Source organism: Eurytemora carolleeae, unplaced genomic scaffold (assembly GCF_000591075.1).
Source record: "Eurytemora carolleeae unplaced genomic scaffold, Eaff_2.0 scaffold1327, whole genome shotgun sequence".
NCBI lineage: Eukaryota > Metazoa > Arthropoda > Copepoda > Calanoida > Temoridae > Eurytemora > Eurytemora carolleeae.
This window is the reverse complement of record NW_019397287.1, coordinates 65,630-85,011: the sequence shown is the minus strand read 5'-3', so window position 1 is coordinate 85,011 and position 19,382 is coordinate 65,630. Positions and strand designations below refer to the sequence as shown.

General features: G+C 33.4%; 1 protein-coding gene across 1 annotated transcript; it reads left to right on the top strand.

Moving 5' to 3' along the window:
- Positions 1–2,641: 2,641 nt before the first annotated feature.
- On the top strand, positions 2,642–18,249 carry LOC111713284 (homeobox protein six1b). Its single transcript, XM_023488119.1, has 9 exons — positions 2,642–2,795; positions 7,224–7,320; positions 7,377–7,464; positions 8,154–8,202; positions 8,291–8,372; positions 10,089–10,178; positions 10,576–10,631; positions 15,057–15,150; positions 16,474–18,249. Exons 1-9 carry the CDS (start codon positions 2,659–2,661, stop codon positions 16,894–16,896), a joined length of 1,116 nt encoding a protein of 371 aa, XP_023343887.1. The 5' UTR covers positions 2,642–2,658; the 3' UTR covers positions 16,897–18,249.
- Positions 18,250–19,382: the final 1,133 nt, after the last annotated feature.

Sequence of the window (19,382 nt, the reverse complement as noted above, 5' to 3'; positions counted from 1 at the left end):
CAGAGAATAACAAATTTAAAGTTAAGTATTCTGATGATATCTTAGACAAAAATAGTGGGATGAATGCACAACAAATGTTGATGTCAGTTTTTCTAGTTTTCACAATGACACGATTAAAAAATTATAAAAAAAAGCTGTTTCTTTTCAAATAACTTTTTTTTGTTCATTTCTGACTTTCAGCCAATTTAATTTCTTTAAAATTTTAATTTTCAAATGTTAATGGCTAAAAATATGGGGAGGGGGTTTATTGGAAAAAATGTGTTTTCCTCCTGCCACTTTAATTTATTTGTCTCAAATATTCTTTTTAAGTTTGTAAATTTAATTTCAATTTCTTGATTAATTTCTAACCAAGAAAAACATTAAAATGGTTCTATAGTTTAACTTCGAAGTCATTTTTCTTTTTTAAATCTAAACTAATGATTGTTGCTTTTCAAGTGGCCATTTATTTCTGAATTTTTTTTTTTAAATGTCTAAAATAAAAATGAAATCGTCATTTGTTAAAAATAAAATTTTCACCTTTAATGAACCTTCCTCGGGGGTCGTATAAGTTGCCACAAAAAAATTGAACCATATATGGGTTTTGCCGTTTTTACATTATTGGTATAAGAAACAAGTAAAATTTATAGAATAAAATATTCTGATTCCAATATCTTTGCAACCTAGCTTGTGGTGCAAACCTTTGATATTTCAAACTTAGGTTATTTTATTTATAAGTATTAATAGTTTGGAATATCTAAGGTCTACGGCATTGGGTTGCAAAGACATGGAGATTAGAAAATCAGAGTTTGTGGCAAAAACTCAACTCCTTTGTAAATTTAATATCAATATCTTGATTAATTTCCAACCAGGAAAAAACTAGAATGGTTCTACAGCCTAACTTTGTAGTCATTTTTCTTTTTTAAATTTAAACTTATGATTGTTGCTTTTCAAGCGTCCATTTATTTCTGTATTTTTTTAAAATGTCTAAAATAAAAAAAGAAATCGACATTTATTCCAGATAAAATTTTCACTTTTAACCTTCAGTAAACCTTCCCCGGGAGTCGTATAAGTTGCCACAAAAAAGTTGAACCATATCGGTTTTGCCGTTTTTGCATTATTGGTATAAGAAACAAGTAAAATTTATAGAAAGATTTCTTTTTCGTTTATTTTCTAAGCAGTAAAGTTAAACAAACTGATCTGTTCCTCTTATGTTCATAAAATAATTTTAAACATCTTAATATACAAAAAACACTTTAGGCTGCCAAAATGCTCAGCGCCCTTTAAACAAATTAATTTTATAGTTTAAAGGTTTAAGGGTTTAAAGGTTTAAAGATTAATAGGTTTAAAGGTTTGAAGGTTTGAAGGTTTGAAGGTTTAAAGATTTAAAGATTTAACGGTTTAAAAGTTTAAAAGTTTAAAGGTTTAAAGGTTTAAAGGTTTAAAGGTTTGAAGGTTTAAAGATTTAAAGATTTAAAAGTTTAAAAGTTTAAAGGTTTAAAAGTTTAAAAGTTTAAAGGTTTAAAAGTTTAAAGGTTTAATTGTTTAAAGGTTTAAAGGTTTAAAGGTTTAAAGGTTTCAAGGTTTCAAGTTTTCAAGGTTTAAAGGTTTAAAGGTTTAAAGGTTTAAAGGTTTAAAGGTATAAAGGTTTAAAGGTTTAAAAGTTTCAAGGTTTAAAGGTTTAAAGGTTTAAAGGTTGCTGAATCTGCGATTTAAATCAAATGATAATCTCTAATTGTTTGTCTGTTTGTTTGTTTGTGTGTCCGATCATAACTCAGGAACACCTGAACCGATTTGCCTCAAATTTTGATGATGGAACGCGGTAAAACCACGGAAATGTTCTTAACTTGGTTTGAAAATTCTAATTTGATTTTTATTGAGAAAAATTAGGTTCAAGGCAATGCTAGATTAAAAAACGAAATTAATACTTTTATTAGTATAAATGATTAGAAACGTTTGAAATTAATTTTACTTCAAATATTTCTAAAAATTCAAATCTAAAATTCAAAACTATTTGATCTTTTTTCATGCAGAACAATTTACTGAACAATTTATTAATTATTTTTCATGATATTTTTTACTTTTTATTTTTATTTTCTACTTCGAACTTTTCAAACCATGAAAATTGATCTTTATAATCCCCTCACTCAACAACGATACTCTAATATTTTAGCGCTCATTCCCCCCCCCCTCTCCATACATCCTTCCTCCCATTGGTAAACATTCTGGGGAATTTTGGGCTGGGGAATTCTTTTCCATCAATAGCTTTATGAATATATAAGAATATAAAAAGGGATGGATTGATATACATGAATGAATATAAAAGAATATAAAAAAGATATGGATTAATAAATGAATGGATATATAATGATTTAAAAAGGGATAGATGAATGCATGAATAAATATATAAGAATATTAAAAGAGATGAATGTATATAAGGATGGAGGCATGAATGAATGAATGGGTATAAATGAATAAATGAATGTATAGGAATGTACAGAGGGGTGGGAGGGATGGCCTCTGATTCGATTCCTGGTATTCCTTCAGAACAACCGTATTCACCCTCTCCAGGTATTATTATTATTATTATCATTTTTATTATTATTATTATTATTATTTATTATCATTTTTATTATTATTATTATTATTATTTATTATNTCTCTGGGTTTCCTTTGGGGGAGATGGGCGGGGGGCAGACGTCCCTGGCCTCCTCCCTCTCTTCCTCCTCCTCTCTCACTTCATTCGGGTTCACGCAGGAACAAGTTGCGTGTGTTTGTGAAGTTCTAGAACAATCCGGTAGTGTAGATAGATTAGCCAGGTATCATTGTAATAATCATTTTCCTTACAATAATCTTTATCGTTATTATGATCTTTATCGTTATAATAATCTTTCTCGTTTTAATGATCTTTATCATTTTAATGATCTTTATCGTTATAATAATCTTTATCTTTATAATGATCTTTATCGTTATAATGATCTTTATCGTTTTAATGATTTTTATCGTTATAATTATCTTTATCGTTTTAATGGTCTTTATCGTTATAATGATCTTTATCGTTATAATAATCTTTATCGTTATAATAATCTTTATTGTTATAATGATCTTTATCGTTATAATGACCTTTATCGTTATAATTATCTTTATCATTATAATTATCATTTTCGAAATAATAATCCTTGTTATTGTTATCTATGATAATACAATTATCATTATTATTATTATTATCATTAATGTCATTATTGTGAATATTTTCATATATTATTATTAAAACTATAGATAATAAATACACACATTTATTAACACTAAAAAATCTCAGTTAATTATAATTGTAAAATACAATTGTTTTTTTTTGGTAATTTTAAGTATAATAATATAATCCGTTAAGAATGCAAAATCTAATTTATTCCTAATAATAACTTAAAAAGTAGTTTCCCAGGGTGGGAATTTATAAAGGGTTTCCTAGTGTAATGACAGCTCTACATAATTAATAAGTTTTATCCAGGATTAAATATAAAAATTATTATAATTTTCATAATTCGGTCAGATCATAAATAAGAAGCTTAGCTATAGGAGAACTTTGGTCCCCCCCCCCCTACCTTCTTGTACTTTTTAAAGTCGTCTGTGTTGTTCAATCGATATTTATTACTTTTTTACAAATGTTTTCGTTCAATAAATGGGATTGATTTGTTTTTATATTTGTGTTTTTTTTTATTTCGGTTTTGTTTAATGTTTAAACTTTTAATCGTTTTGTTTTCTTGTCGAAATGAATTGTATGGCTTTCTTGAAATATTCAATAATATTTGTTTTGTAAAATTAAATAAGGAGGTTAAATTTATTAAAAGGGGGGGGGGAAGAAAGGATTTAACCGCATTGATCTTTTATACCCTCTTTTACACTTGTCTTTTTTAACGCTTATTTTCTATGATTAGGCTAACGAAAACCTTTGCTACGCATACACATTGAATTAATTATCCCCCTCCTCTCCTTTCCTTTTCCCTTCTTTCTATTAAACNTAGTTAGTTAGTTAGTTAGTTAGCTAGTTAGTTAGTTAGTTAGTTAGTCAGTTAGTTAAGTTAGTTAGCTACTTAGTTAGCCAGTTAGTTATATAGTTAATTAGTTAGCTACTTAGTTAGTTATATAGTTAGTTAGTTAGTTAGCTAGCTAGATCGTTATTTTTTATGCTTTTCCAAAGCATTGCAAAATTTGTCTCGCTAAACTGAAATATTTTGCTACTTGTCATGTCTGTGCAATTCTTTTACGCAATCTTTGCATCTGTTCTACACTCCGTCAGTTATAATTATATGTCTGCGAAAAAAAATCCTTAACATTTTGGGTGGGAAAACGTCAACAAAATAAATGTTCGTTGTTGAAAATCTTTAATCCCTCGCGTTGCCGTTTACTCGCAAATATGTCCTTTTATTTTATCATTCTTCAATCTTCGGGTTTCCAGGTTTTTGCAACTCGTTTCGTCTGTATGGATTAAAAATGGAGCATTTTTTACAACTCGCTGTCAAATTCAGTACCCCCCCCCCCCCCACCTACCTTGAGAAAAAGTGGACTTAAAACATTTTTTTCAAATATTACTGCATATAAGGCCTGGGAAACACTTTTTACAAAATAAATGCTGAAAATTAATAATTATATCTGATTTTTTCGGAATTGCACATTTGTCGCAATGTCGACAATTTTAGAATGAATTAAAACAAGACATGACGGACATGCAGAAGGGATTGGGGAGTGAGGGGAGGGGGGGGGATTGACATTAATTCCTACATTTAGGTGTTCGGTTTCACAATCTATCTATGTATCTATCTATCTGTTGGATAATCCTGTAAAATGTAGATGTTTGTACAGATAAAACTTAAAAAGCCCAGATTCCGGAATAATGCAGGACAAAATTCAAACTCGAAACTTTAGAAAATATCCTAAACCATGCACTCAATTTTTCTTCTTATGTCCAACAGAATGTCCAAAGGCAAAAACTTTTGAAGTTTTAGGGCTCATGCAGTTTCTTTCCCTCTCGCTTAACCTTTAAAGCTCACATAGATCCGGATTGCTTTAACGCTCACATAGATCCAGACTGCTTTGACGCTCACATAGATCCAGACTGCTTTGACGCTCACATATATCCAGACTGTTTTGACGCTCACATAGATCCAGACTGCTTTGAAGCTCACATAGATCCAGACTGTTTTGACGCTCACATAGATCCAGACTGCTTTGAAGCTCACATAGATCCAGCCTGCTCTGATGCTCACATAGATCCAGACTGCTTTGAAGCTCACATAGATCCAGACTGCATTGAAGCTCACATAGATCCAGACTGTTTTGACGCTCGCATAGATCCAGACTGCTTTGAAGTTCACATAGATCCAGACTGCATTGAAGTTCACATAGATCCAGAATGCTTTGAAGCTCACATAGATCCAGACTGCATTGAAAAGCTAAATCGATTTTCAAGACGGGGTTTTGAAGTTTTACCTCACAAACTTATACTTATATATGTTTGTAGCCATAGATATGCACATTCTAGAACATTAAAGAAGATACTTTAAAAAGCTAAATAGCTCAAAAGCTTTAGTTTTTGCAAAGTTTGCCAAATTTGCAAAATTTTTATCGATTTTTGCGTGAACATTCAGACTGCATATTAACAGTTTCATCAATTTTTATGAGGGTCGCAACCTTAGATTTTACCGCTCTAACTCACTTATGCTTTTCTGCAGTCCTTTATATGTACATTTCAGCACTATAAAGCACTTGTTGTTAGCATTGGTTTTAAGGAAGTAATTGGCAAAATTTTCATCGATTTTTGCTTGAGAGCTTGGGATCTTTAACTCAGAGTTCGAGGGAGCAACTGGACCACTGTGCGCTAAATACCCTACACAATTCTTTCCTAAATATCTCTTGGATATGCTTCTAGTTTAGTAACCGGTTTAACCTTGTATCCTTCAATTCATAATTTAACACTTTAGCTTAGCGCTGTCTATTTCAAAAGTTTCGTCCTTAAAGAAGACAAATTTAAAATGTTAACTTTTTATTTAATAAGAAAGCAAAAAAGTACTCGTTACTGTTTCCAATCTATTTGAATAAAATGAAACAAACTTTTTTATTTGCGCTTCAAAATTATTTCTTTAAATTGTTTCCCCTTACTTTACAAAAACATGTCTGAGTTTGAATGTAGATTTTAATTAAGAAATTGATAAAGTTAAAGGTTGAGAAATCGTAGATATTAACCCCCACCTGTGTAATATCATTCAGATTCATTAATTTTCTAAAAAAAAACTAATTTAAAGAAAGAATATTTGTTGAAAAATGAAAATGTCTGCGAAATCCGACTAAAAATCATTTGTGTAGAGTGTATTTTGTGTAGAGTGTAGAGTGTAGAGTGTAGAGTGTAGAGTGTAGAGTGTAGAGTGTAGAGTGTAGAGTGTAGAGTGTAGTCATACCTCACTTACTTACTTCACTTAATTACCTCATTCTTACATTCATTATCTTCCTCACTTTCGTAGTAACGTACAAACTTACCTCCCAAAACCGAGAATGAAGAGAAAAATGGAAGGGGGGGGGGGATGGAAAAGATGGGGTTGGATTAAGATATGGAAAATTCTTGCAAAATAAAAATGCAGAACCTATAAAACATGATAAAGTCCACAGTTGAGAATTATAATATAGACAATAATATATAGATAGATACAAATGTAGAAAAATTGGTATTGTTTCAATGTTTTTAAAGAATCGGTTTTGGTTCCAAGAACCCATAAGATGCCCCTAAAATACTTTAGGTTTCTGTGGTCCCTGTCCCCTTGTAAACCCCTAGAATGACCCTAAAATGTTAGGTTTTTGTCGACCCTGCTCCCTTGTAACTCCCTAGAATGACCCCCTTGTAAGCCCCTAATATGATCACTAAAATACTTTAGGTTTCATAGGTCCCTGCCCCCTTGTAAGCCCCTAATATGACCACTAAAATACTTAAGGTTTCTGTGGTACATGCCCCCTTATAAATTCTTAGAATAACCCCTTAAATTCTTTAGGTTTCTTTGGTCCCTGCCCCCTTGTAATCCCCTAATATTACCCCTCAAATATTTTATGTTTCTGTTGTCCCTGCTCCCTTGTAAACCCCTAAAATGTTTCAGGTTTCTGTGGTCCATGCCCCCTTGTAAACCCCTAGAATAACCCTAAAATGTTCAGGTTTCTGTGGTCCCTGCCTCCTTGAAAAACCCCTAAGATGATCCTAAAATGTTTAGGTTTCTGTGGTCCCTGCCCCCTTGTGAGCATCTTCACCGGAATGAGAGTGTTTTGAAAGCCAAAGCTTTAGTTTATTTTCACAGAGGAAACTTTAAAGTAAGTGATTAAAAAAAGTTTAAAATAAAACAAAATTATAATAATTTCTTGTTTAGGATTTATATAAAATTCTAGAAGGGTTTTCGTTTTCTCCTCATAATCATCCAAAACTACAGATGTTGTGGATGAAGGCTCATTATATTGGTAAGACAATTTCAAGATTAAATTAAATAATTCAATTAAAAATATTATTCAAAGAATTATAGAATTACACGAACTATTGGAGTAATTTAAACATGTCAAGTTACCTTCTCTATATGCCGGCGTTTCACGTGGGAAAATTTTTTAAATAAAAATTTTGAAAAACTTCCTTTTGCTTTTTTAGCCTTTGCTACCCCTGGGTTCCCTAAAAAAAATGTCAGCCCATTCGGTCCAGCCGTTAGGCCGGCTATAGGGAATATATATTCGAATGTTTTGTTTTATTATATAGATATATGTTTTTTTATATAGATATATGTTTTATTATATAGATATATGTTTTATTATATAGATATATGTTTTTCTATTTGTAAAAATATTGCACTAATTCTCAATGAACTTCGCAGAAAAATCACAATTGAAAATCATCAATTTTATTCGAGACAAGTATGCGGATATCTCATTCATTTTTGGCCAGAGTCTAACATATAACACTATATAACTGGTGGAACAATTGAAATAACATCTTCGCTCTACAGTTCCATTTAATCGAATTATTTTGTTCCTTAAAAATATTTTTTAATTAAAGAACATAAACCAATAACCGCGCTGGAGGGGGTTTGTTGCCTCATTATAAAACCACTGGATTGAAATATATTTTTAAACCCCTTTTATTAATTTTTCTTCATTATTAGAAGCGGAAAAGTTAAGAGGAAGACCGTTAGGGGCTGTAGGAAAATATAGGTAAGTTTAATAACACAAAACACACAGCATGAAATAAATATATTTTAATATTTAACTTTTATTATCAACAATTTGTATTAATTTTCAGAATACGAAGAAAGTTTCCTCTTCCACGAACTATATGGGACGGAGAAGAGACATCATACTGTTTTAAAGAAAAATCCCGCCAGGTGGGCATTGATGGTTCATGGTGTCGATACAAAGGGCTGAGAAATTATTGATTAGAAAAAATTAATTATGGACTGATAGTGTGGTGTTAGGGCGCACATAAATCAATTTCCTCGAGCCAAACGCGCTCATTATGCGCGTATGATAACCACCATCCTCAACATGGTTCAGACCGGACATTCGTCGACGATTTTGAATTCGTCCAATTTGTATGACCAAACACACTATTGCTTCAAAATTTTTAGCAAAAAATCTTTTTTAAATTTATCGAGGAAAATGGTTATCGACGTGTGGTATGCTTGACTATTCTATAAGTTGATGATTTATTACTGAACACCGTCAGTTCATCCTTGCCTGCTTATATGGTCAAAATTCAAGCTCTGTGTAGCACCCTATGAATATGATTATGGCCCGAAGATTAAAACATTACACGGGAGATTTTTAAACAAGAATTTTGAATTATGATTTCTTGACAGCTGAACTTCAATTAGTTATCAAATATTTTTTTTAACTCGCCTCAATATAATTGTCAAAATGTTAAAGATTTATTTTTAATAAGATGGAGAGCCCGGCGTTGCCAGGTCTTATTTCTCCCGCCGTTTACCCGCGCTGAGTTCCAATATGATTTCCTGAAGTGCCCAGAGCGTTGCCCGAGGAATTTCAAAAGTTCAATATTTAGCCTAGGTTACCTCCGGGATTCCTATGGATTCACTCAAAAAAAATTCTTCCTATTTGGTCCAGCCGTTTGATCAGCTAAAGCGAACATTTTAATGAATATATAAATATATATATATATTTTATTTATTGTTTTTAACCAGCAGAAACACACAGTGGCGTTGTCATTGCCCCTGAGTTTCTGTATTTTTTGCCCACTCCACGGAAAACACAACCTCATTTTGATAAACAAGTGGTTTTACTGTTTGGTCTGCTGCATACCTCTAAGCAATTTAAAATTTTCAACTGAAACGTTTTTGGGGTTTTATATGGTAACCTTTTTATCCTAGGTTCTACATGGTTACTTATTATCCTAGGTTCTATAATGGTTACTTATTATTCTAGGTTCTACATGGTTATTTATTATTCAAGGTTCTACATATGGTTACTTATTATTCTAGGTTCTACATGGTTACTTATTATTCTAGGTTCTACATAGTTACTTATTATCCCAGGTTCTAAATGCATATCTATTATTCTAGGTTTACATCATTATTTATTACTCTGGGTTCTACATGGTTAATTATTATTCTAGGTTTTACATGATTACTTATTATTTTAGGTTCTACATGGTTAATTATTGTTCTAGGTTCTACATGATTACTTATTATTTTAGGTTCTACATGGTTGATTATTATTCTAGGTTCTGCATGGTTAATTATTATTCTAGGTTCTACCTACATGGTTCCTTATTATTCTAGGTTCTACATGGTTGTTTATTATTTTTGGTTCTACATGATCAATTATTATTCTAGGTTCTACAGGATTACTTTTTTTTCTAGGTTCAACATATGGGTGCTTATTATTCTATGTTCTACATAGTTACTTATTATTCTAGGTTCTACATGGTTCCTTATTATTCTAGGTTCTACCTACATGGTTCCTTATTATTCTAGGTTCTACATGGTTATTTATTATTTTTGGTTCTACATGGTAAATTATTATTCTAGGTTCTACATGGTTACTTATTATTATAGGTTCTACATGGTTAATTATTATTCTAGGTTCTACGTGATTGGTACACCCATAACCCCTATCCGTCGCCAAGAGAAAAACGAGAATTAGCCGAGGCAACGGGACTTACAACTACACAGGTATAGTCTCATTTATATATCCTGTTTCCTGTATCTTGTGTCCTGTATCATATTTCCTGTATCCTGTATGTATCATGTATTCTGTATCTTAAATCGTGTATCGCGTATCATGTATGCTGTATCCATCTTTTACATATTATATATCTGCATAAATATATTTACTAATTTAGAATTTACAATTTTAAAGAAACAAATTCTGTTAAAAAAAATTTGAATTAGAAAAAAAATTTCGAATTAAAAATTTTTTTTTTTTGCCCATGTCACCCCACCCATGTCAGTGTTCCCTAAAACATTTTAGCCAATTTGGTCTTAGGCCAGCTAAAGATAACTTATAAATATATATGTTAGCAAAGAGCTTTAATTTATAGATGTCTATTTTATATATCTATCTATCTAGGTCAGCAACTGGTTCAAGAATAGAAGGCAGCGTGATAGAGCCGCTGAAGGGGCCGGGTAAGAATATTTACTTACTTTCATACCTCAGTTACATACCTCACTTACATACCTAATTTACATACCTCACTTACATACTTCAGTTACATACCTCAGTTACATACCTCACTTAAATACCTCAGTTACATAACTCAGTTACATACCTTACTTACATACCTAACTTACATACCTCACTAACATACTTCAGTTACATGCCTCAATTACATACCTCACTTGCTTTCCTCACTTACTTACCTCACTTAATTACCTCACGTACATACCTCACTTACTTACTTCACTTAATTACCTCATTCTTACATTCATTATCTTCCTCACTTTCGTAGTAACGTACAAACTTACCTCCCAAAACCTACTAACTTAATCGCTTTCCTACTTTACTTACTCACTTAATCACTTAACTTTCACTCACTTCCTCACTTACTAGGCTTTACTTTCTTTTCTATCTAATAAAAATGAGTAGTAGGTAAGAAAAAAACATTCCAAATATATTGACTCGGGTATTTATAGCTAGATCAGTCCTAAACTACTGAGTTTAGAAAAGTTAGTTCACTGGGATTATTTAATGATTATAGAAATTAGAGACAGAATTTATAAAAGATGTCGCAGTATTGAACGGTAAGGGATATTCAGCTGTTTAAGTTACATCTTTTGATATAAAATTGACATATTTTGAAAACTTTTATTTTTTTTGCAACGTTTTAGATTTTCCATCCTTTAAAGCTATTTAGATATTTCCCCCAAAAATTCTAAGGAAGGGCCCAAAATCGACCCATTAGCTAGTATTAAGCCAGAGTTTGTATCAAGGGTCAGCATATAATGTATCCTTCATGGTATATACTGTGTATATATGTTGTATGTGGTGTAAGATGAGATGTTGAATACAATTATTCTAGGATTTAGGTAGGATTAAACACATAGATAGATAGATAGATAGATATCTTCTCCTCTCCATCTCCTTCTCCTCTGTATCTTTTTCTCCTTTATATCTCCTTCTCCTTTCTTACTTTTTCCTAAAATTGAGACTTTGAACTCAGACTGACAGACCTTGATATTTTGAACCTTTATTTTTGCTTCATATTTATCATATGTTCATAGAGCTCGTTTTGCATCTAAAAAATAAATCGTCATATCATTTATATTAGAAGCGTTTGCAATTTTGCATTTAAGTACGAAAGATGAAGCGAAACAAATCAGACCCCCCCCCTTTTTTTATTGCTGACTTAAACAAAAAACTAAATTCCTGTAGATAACACATTTTAAAATGTTGTTATTTGGAAAAAGTTGAATTTTGTGAAACATTATATTTTGAAGTTTCGAAGGACAAGACTAAGCCCATAAGCTTTTGTAGAAGACAAATAATAAAGTGGCCTTGCTAGCTGTATGCCTAGGAAACAAAGCATATTCTCTATACATATAGTCAAGTATATAACTTATGTTACAATTATATTAATTTTAATATTTACATTATCTTTACTTTAAAAAGTTTTTTTAAAAGAAAATAATTATGCAATGCTAATGTGGAAAATTTAACTTTAAAAACCGAATATTTGATCATAATTTAATTTCTGTTTATCCTTTATCCTTTTTTCTAAGTGAAAAATTTTATTTAAAAAAAGATAAAATGTAAGAATGTAGATTAGGACGGGTAAATGTTGGGTGAAGAATGGTTTGATGTAAAAGATTGTGTTGTATTTGAGTTTTCAAGCTTTAGATCCTTACTTTTCTGACAGGTCTGGGCATTTGATCAATTGCAGCTGTTTAGTCTGATTTTCAGACCATCAAAGCTTTGTTTAATCAATAGTCTGATTTTTATTTAGGTCTGACCCATGATGGTAGAAAAATGTCTAATATTTGTTTTCTGGACAAACATGTTTAACGAGTAAACATTAGTTTAGAAAACATCTTTCTTTTATCTTTGTGTTTGCAGAGTTGGCTACGGCCGGGGGGGCTTGTTTGTAAACCATTCTTTTTTCAAGGGAGGGGCCGTGGGGGGGGGGAAGGAATGTTAAAAGACACATTGAAACGTACTAGCCATAACTACAAAATAATAGTTTATCGACATTTTCAATTTGAACTTTTATTATGCAAACTGAAACATTTCTTTGACCCGACCTTAAAAATCAGACTTTTGGGTTTAAAATATTTGTGTTTGAGCTGCCTGGTAAAAACTACGAAATTGTGACTAGGGCAGGGTGGGATCAAATTACCGAGGTTTTGTGGGAGCTTAATCGTGTTGAGCCTAGGACAGTTGGAATACTCGGCTAGAGCTAGAGAGCAGATTTAACAACAGTCGTAAAACCGCCGCTAACATGGCGGCAACAAAATGTGAAAATCTACGAAACAATCTGGAGGAAAATCCGGGAAAAGAATATCTTTACAGTTATACGCGCATTAAAAGATGTTTTTAAGATAATTTGATTTGATTTATAATGAAGGTATTTAAAAATAACATAAATTTATTGTTTACACTGTTTATATTTGTTATACTTTTAAAGAGACTGTGTAGACATAATTTCAAGTGACCCATCATTTTGTAGCGTGGCATATAGCGCTTCCCTTTAAATCTCAAAAATGACGGAAACGTTTGTAATTGTTGATATAACTTTGGATACAAACTGTTTACAGAATATCTTTGTGAATGGAACATGGAAGGTCCCTTGAGATTACGTTTAATTTTACAGTTTCTTTGAATTATTGAATTTGTATATAGATATAAAACACCTTACTTTTTAAAGGGAAATTTTCGTTTTTCTCTTCTAACTTTTTGTTATTAAAAATTGTTCCCTTCAGCCCCCCCCCCGCAATTGGGTATTAGGGGGGGGGGGAAAGGGGTCACCCAAAATATTTTTATTTCATAAACCTTATATATCGCAAATAAGACTTGGCAGCTTAAGCATTTTTTTGAGAGAGAAGTCTCTAAATTGTTATGTTTCAGCTAAGAATCTCGACCAAAAACCCGCTATTTCATTAAAAACTCTTAAAAAAGGATTTTTCAACACACTACTCTCACTAAATAAAGGTTTTGGCGTGCTGCCGGCTCCCCTAAATATTTTCTATATGGCTGTTAAAATCTATTTATATATTTAGATTATCCCAAAATCCCTGTTCTTTCTTGTACTTTTGCTATAAAAAATATGTTTTTCTTTCGAAATTCTCGCTGTAACAAAGACGACATCTAAATATATTGTGGGATTACAGGATCCATTCAAGGATAAATATACGAACGGGAAAAGTAATTATAAATTGACATCATCATAAATCAATGCAAGCTACAATTCATACAATTTTTGTAAATGAAAAGATTATCAGAACATATTCATTTTGTCCATTCTCGCCATGAAACACAAGACAAATGCATTCTAAGAGGAGTATTTTAACAAAAACTATCACCCCCCCCCATGTGGGAGAGGGGGGTTGAAAGGGGGGAGGAGGGTGGATGGATGTTAACAAGAATAGGCTTGTTTTATTAAACTGGATAGATTAAGGCCTGAGGGGCCCTCTTAGATGAATAAGGGTTGGATAACGGGCCCGGATACAAGAATAAGGGCTAGGTAATGGCCCTGGATGGAGAATAAGGGTTGGATAATGAGTCTGGATGGAGAATAAGGGTTGGATAATGAATCTGGATGGAGAATAAGGGCTGGATAATGAGTCTGTATGGAAAATAAGGGCTGGATAATGAGTCTGGATGGAGAATAAGGGCTGGATAATGAGTCTGGATGGAGAATAAGGGCTGGATAATGAATCTGGATGGAAAATAAGGGCTGGATAATGAGTCTTGATGGAGAATAAGGGTTGGATTAAGGGTCAGGACCGATGGAGGATACGGGTTGGATTAGGGGTCAGGATGAAGGATACGGGTTGGATTAGGGGCCAGGATGGAGCCTGGAGGATATGGGTTGGATTAGGGGTCAGGATGGAGGATAAGGGTTGGATTAGGGATCAGGATAGAGGATAAGGGTTGAATTAGGGATCTGGATGGAGGATAAGGGTTGGTTTAGGGATCAGGATAGAGGATAAGGGTTGGATTAGGCTTCCGGATGGAGTATATGGGTTGGATTAGGGGTCAGGATAGAGGATTAGGGTTGGATTAGGAATCTGGATTGAGAATAAGGGTTGAATTAAGGATCTGATGGAGGATAAGGGTTGGATAAGGGGTCGGGACGGAGAATAAGGGTTGAGTTAGGGTTGAGGATGGAGGAAAAGGGTCGAATAGGGCCGGGTAGGGGCTACTTATTTTATCTACTAAATTTAGTCACTAATTTTTCTTACTTAATATTACTCACTATTACTCACAAAATTTTACTAACTAATTTTTCTTACTGATTTGTCATCACTTAATTTAAAATGAGAAGAGTAGAGGAGTAAAAGAGTAGAGGAGTAATAATAATAATATTGATAATAATAATAATATTAATACTTAAGGCTGGGTCCAGAGAGCATGCTCGGAGATCGTCGTCACAAAGACGAATTAGATTCTGGGGAAGATTCAGACAACGGCCGACACGATAATGACGAAGTAAGGTTGGGGGGGACGAAGAAAAAATTTCAAAAAATAAGAAACACCATTTTTTTCAAATATGTTTAGATACTCTTTTTTACAAAAATTCTTCATAAAGTCCTGATTAAAAGTTTGAGAAAACAAGGTTTAAAAATACTACTATATAATGGTTCTAAATTCCTCGTGGGCGACGACGACGTCTCTATCAAAGATGAATTTTAATGATTCATGGTACAGACTACATGTCAAGAACCGTATACAAAACTTATGTACAGTGATAACCACAAAACTCTGAAATAGGAAGACGACTTTATAGCAATAGTTAAGTGTATTTTATATTGTTACAAAGCAAATAGTTTTGCAACGCAATTCACCTATTAATTCACTTATCAAGTGAAATGGGTCTGTATACACTGCAATATAGCTGTGGATTGTATAACATCCGCCCAACTGTACATTCGTCCTACGATACCTCGGACCTACCCGCACGTGGTTTTTCAGCAGCTTCAAGTTGCTGTTGATCCGATGTACTGTAGGTCGGATACACACTTCATTAAGACAAAAGTTAGTGTATCCGGCCTACTGTAGGTCGGTTGCACAGCTTTCTTAAGCTGGTTTCACTTTTCTGTAAATCGGATGCATAATACGTGTAGGCCGGATGCACAACATTAGTAGGTCGGATGCACAACTTCAGTAGGTCGGATGCAGAAATTTAGTAGGTCGGACGCACAACTTTAGTATAGGTCGGATGCACAACTTTAGTTGGTCGGATGTACAACTTTAGTAGGTCGGATGCACAACTTTAGTAGGTCGGATGCACACTCGGATGCAGAATAAATATATTAGCCTAACATAATCCCACATATCGGCCGGATTAACATAATAGAATGTACATCCGGAAAGGACGGAAATGCCATAGCTGTGTCCGATGTTATTTAAAGTCATAACTTGAGTCTGAAACTTTCCATAGTTTACTGGTTATACCTGTATAAAAACATCATTACAGTGACTGTTAACAAAACTTCAAGACACATCATTTAAAGAGTTACATATCCGATTCCCAACGGTACCTATGCAAGCGCATTGTCTGATCAAGAATGAATGATATGTCTAAATTTTTCCTTTCTTCAAAAGTGACTTGTGCATTTCTGCTTCATATAATATGATACATGACATTTAACACTTTTCTAGAAAGGAAAAGAACGATATCTTCTACATTAATATTCAGATAAATATATTAATCAGACATATGCACACCGTAATTAGAGAGGGTCAGTTTAGATTGCAACGACAGTTCCTTAAATTTAATTTTAAAATTGTAAATTTGTTTTTAAATTCTAGGATATATCCTCGTCCCCCGAAGGACCTCCTTACACCAAGAAGGTTCCCCACGGTCCGCCCTGTGATCTGGACAAGCTGAAGAGCGAGGGCGGGATGCCACACCCCCTCCTTTACCAGGGTATGGGAGACGGGTACGGGAAGCTTGGCGGAGACATGTACGGCGATTACTCCCGCCTTTTCCAGGGGAGCGGCGGGGATTATTCAAAACTTCTCGGAGCCGGAGCTAATGATTATAGTAAGCTTCTTGGAGCTGCTCCTAATGGTGGTGATTACGGAAAGCTGCTCGGTGCAGCTCCCCAGCATGGTGATTATAGTAAGCTGCTAGGAGGGGGTTATAATCCCTTTATGCAGGGAGGATATATGAATCACCAGCTAGCTATGGGTCAACCCCAGATACCAGGAATAGTTCCTACAACATACTAGAGGGTTAATTACAGTACATGCAAAATGCAACTTAGTTTATGTACATTAGCGAGCCATGTACTAACTATCTTAATATACAAACAGAAGTAAATTTTGTACAAGTAAACAAAATATACAAGTGTATGTACACTTGTAAACCCTGTACAATGTACATGTAAATCTGTTTTTATCAAAACTGGTTCTGCTGGTTCCTATGCTTCCACTCTAGTTCATTTCTTCATTCACTTCTTTGATATTCTTCAAATTGTAGATTGAAGAACATGTGATGTTAGCTCTTTAATAATTAACTAGTCATCTGACCTACAAACCATCCAATCTACCTACAGACCATCCAACCTACCTACAGATCATCCAACCTACCTACAGACCATCCAACCAACCTACAGACCATTCAACCAACCTACAGACCATCCAACCAACCTACAGACCATCCAACCTACCTACAGACTATCCAACCTACCTACAGACCATCCAACCAACCTACAGACCATTCAACCAACCTACAGACCATCCAACCAACCTACAGACCATCTAACCTACCTACAGACCATCCAACCAACCTACAGACCATCCAACCAACCTACAGACCACCCAACCAACCTACAGACCATCATCTAACCTACAGACCATCCAATAAACCTACAGATCATCCAGCCTACCTACAGACCATCCAACCTATCTACAGACCATCCAACCAACCTACAGACCACCCAACCAACCTACAGACCATTTAACCAACCTATAGACCATCCAACCAACCTACAGACCATATAACAAACTAAACAACCATCCAAAAATTGAACCTAACAACCAAACAATCATCCAAATATTCAACCTAAAAGCCATCCAACCATACAACCAAACAACTATACAACTATCCAACCATTCATACTAACAACCATCCGAACATCCAACCAAAAACCTAGCAACCAAACAACCATCCAACTATCCACCCGTCCAACCAAAAATCCCCTCACGACAGCTAAGTATTGCTCAACCATAAACTTCATTTCTATTTACATTTAATAATTCCAAATAAATGATAATGCCATATTGGTTTTGATATTTTTTAAAGTTGGGTTAAATTGTTAACCAAACTGTGAAAAATTGAGTGTGAATTAGTCATAGAAAACTTGAATTTGTACCCGCCAAGAAGTTTAAATACGATTTTTTCAAAGCAAAATGAGTAAATTTGCACCAAAAAATTATCCCCAAAAATGTAATCTATTTCGTGTAATATGTAATATTTAATATGTAAAAAGTTTAAGCGGTTGTATTACACTTTCTTCCCTTGATATTCAATTATTGTGTTATATAAGAATATAATTGATTTTAGAATAATAATATGTATTTAATAAAAGTCGTCATCTTTTCATGGAGTTGCGAACTTATTAGTGGAGAAGAGTAGAGGAGTAAAAGAGTAGAGGAGTATAGTAGAGGTGAGGTGTAGAGAAGTAGAGGAGTAGAGGAATAGATGAGAGAGAAGCAAAGGACTGATTGGTTCTAGTAACCGACAAGAACTGAAACCTGATTGGCACCGGCAACGTCAGAAACTTCTGCTTGTAATAAATACAACGTTCACACATCAATTTTCACTAAAGTTGTTCGAAAGTTCCTGTTTGTGGACTGTACGGTATTGAGAAGATGTAATCAGTATTAAATGAGGAACATGATGTAGAATTTGATATCCCTGCAATGTTAGGTAACAGTACACCTTGTAAATTAATATTCAGAGAAGTAAACTTGAAACAGTTCCCAGCCTGCACAAAACTGAGTTTTGGAACACAGTTTTCAGGCATTTTAGTTTCAAACAATTTTTTTTAACGTTTGAGGATATTTTATTTTAATTAAATATTGACTTTAACAAAAAAAAAGAAAATCTGGTAATATCTGAGTGTTAGTAATTTGGACCCCTTCCCCTCCTCATGTTTTTTTTTGGCAACCATGCGTGACTATCCATCCATCTATTTATATATGTTTACCCAAGGTAATAAGGCAAGGAAAGTTAATTGCTGTTGCGTATTTTCTGCGTAAATATTGAAACCAGTTCTCTCTGGGCTGTGTTTGTAAAACAGAATAGATTCATCAGTATTCCTCTAGTATTCGAGGAGGATAACAGCATTTCAATAATTTTGATAATCCACATAATATTTTACTAAGACCAGAATATTTCATAGATTTTCTTGTGAAAGATGGATCCCATGTCAGGCTTTGACTTCCGTCATGTGTTTACTTTACTGCCCAGAGACAGTACACTGCATGCGGAACACAAAAACTATCTTTACATTATAATTCTCATGAGTTTACCTGTCCTTTAATAGTTTCATCAACAACAACCGTCGTTGAAAATCTTTTATGTTTTCAATCATAACTCCGCTTATAGATATCGAAGAGCTATTGAGAAAAATTAAAATGGTTTGCATTTCTAATATGTAACCGAATAAATTAGCTTTTTCATACGCAAAATTAGAAAAACGTCGTTTAAA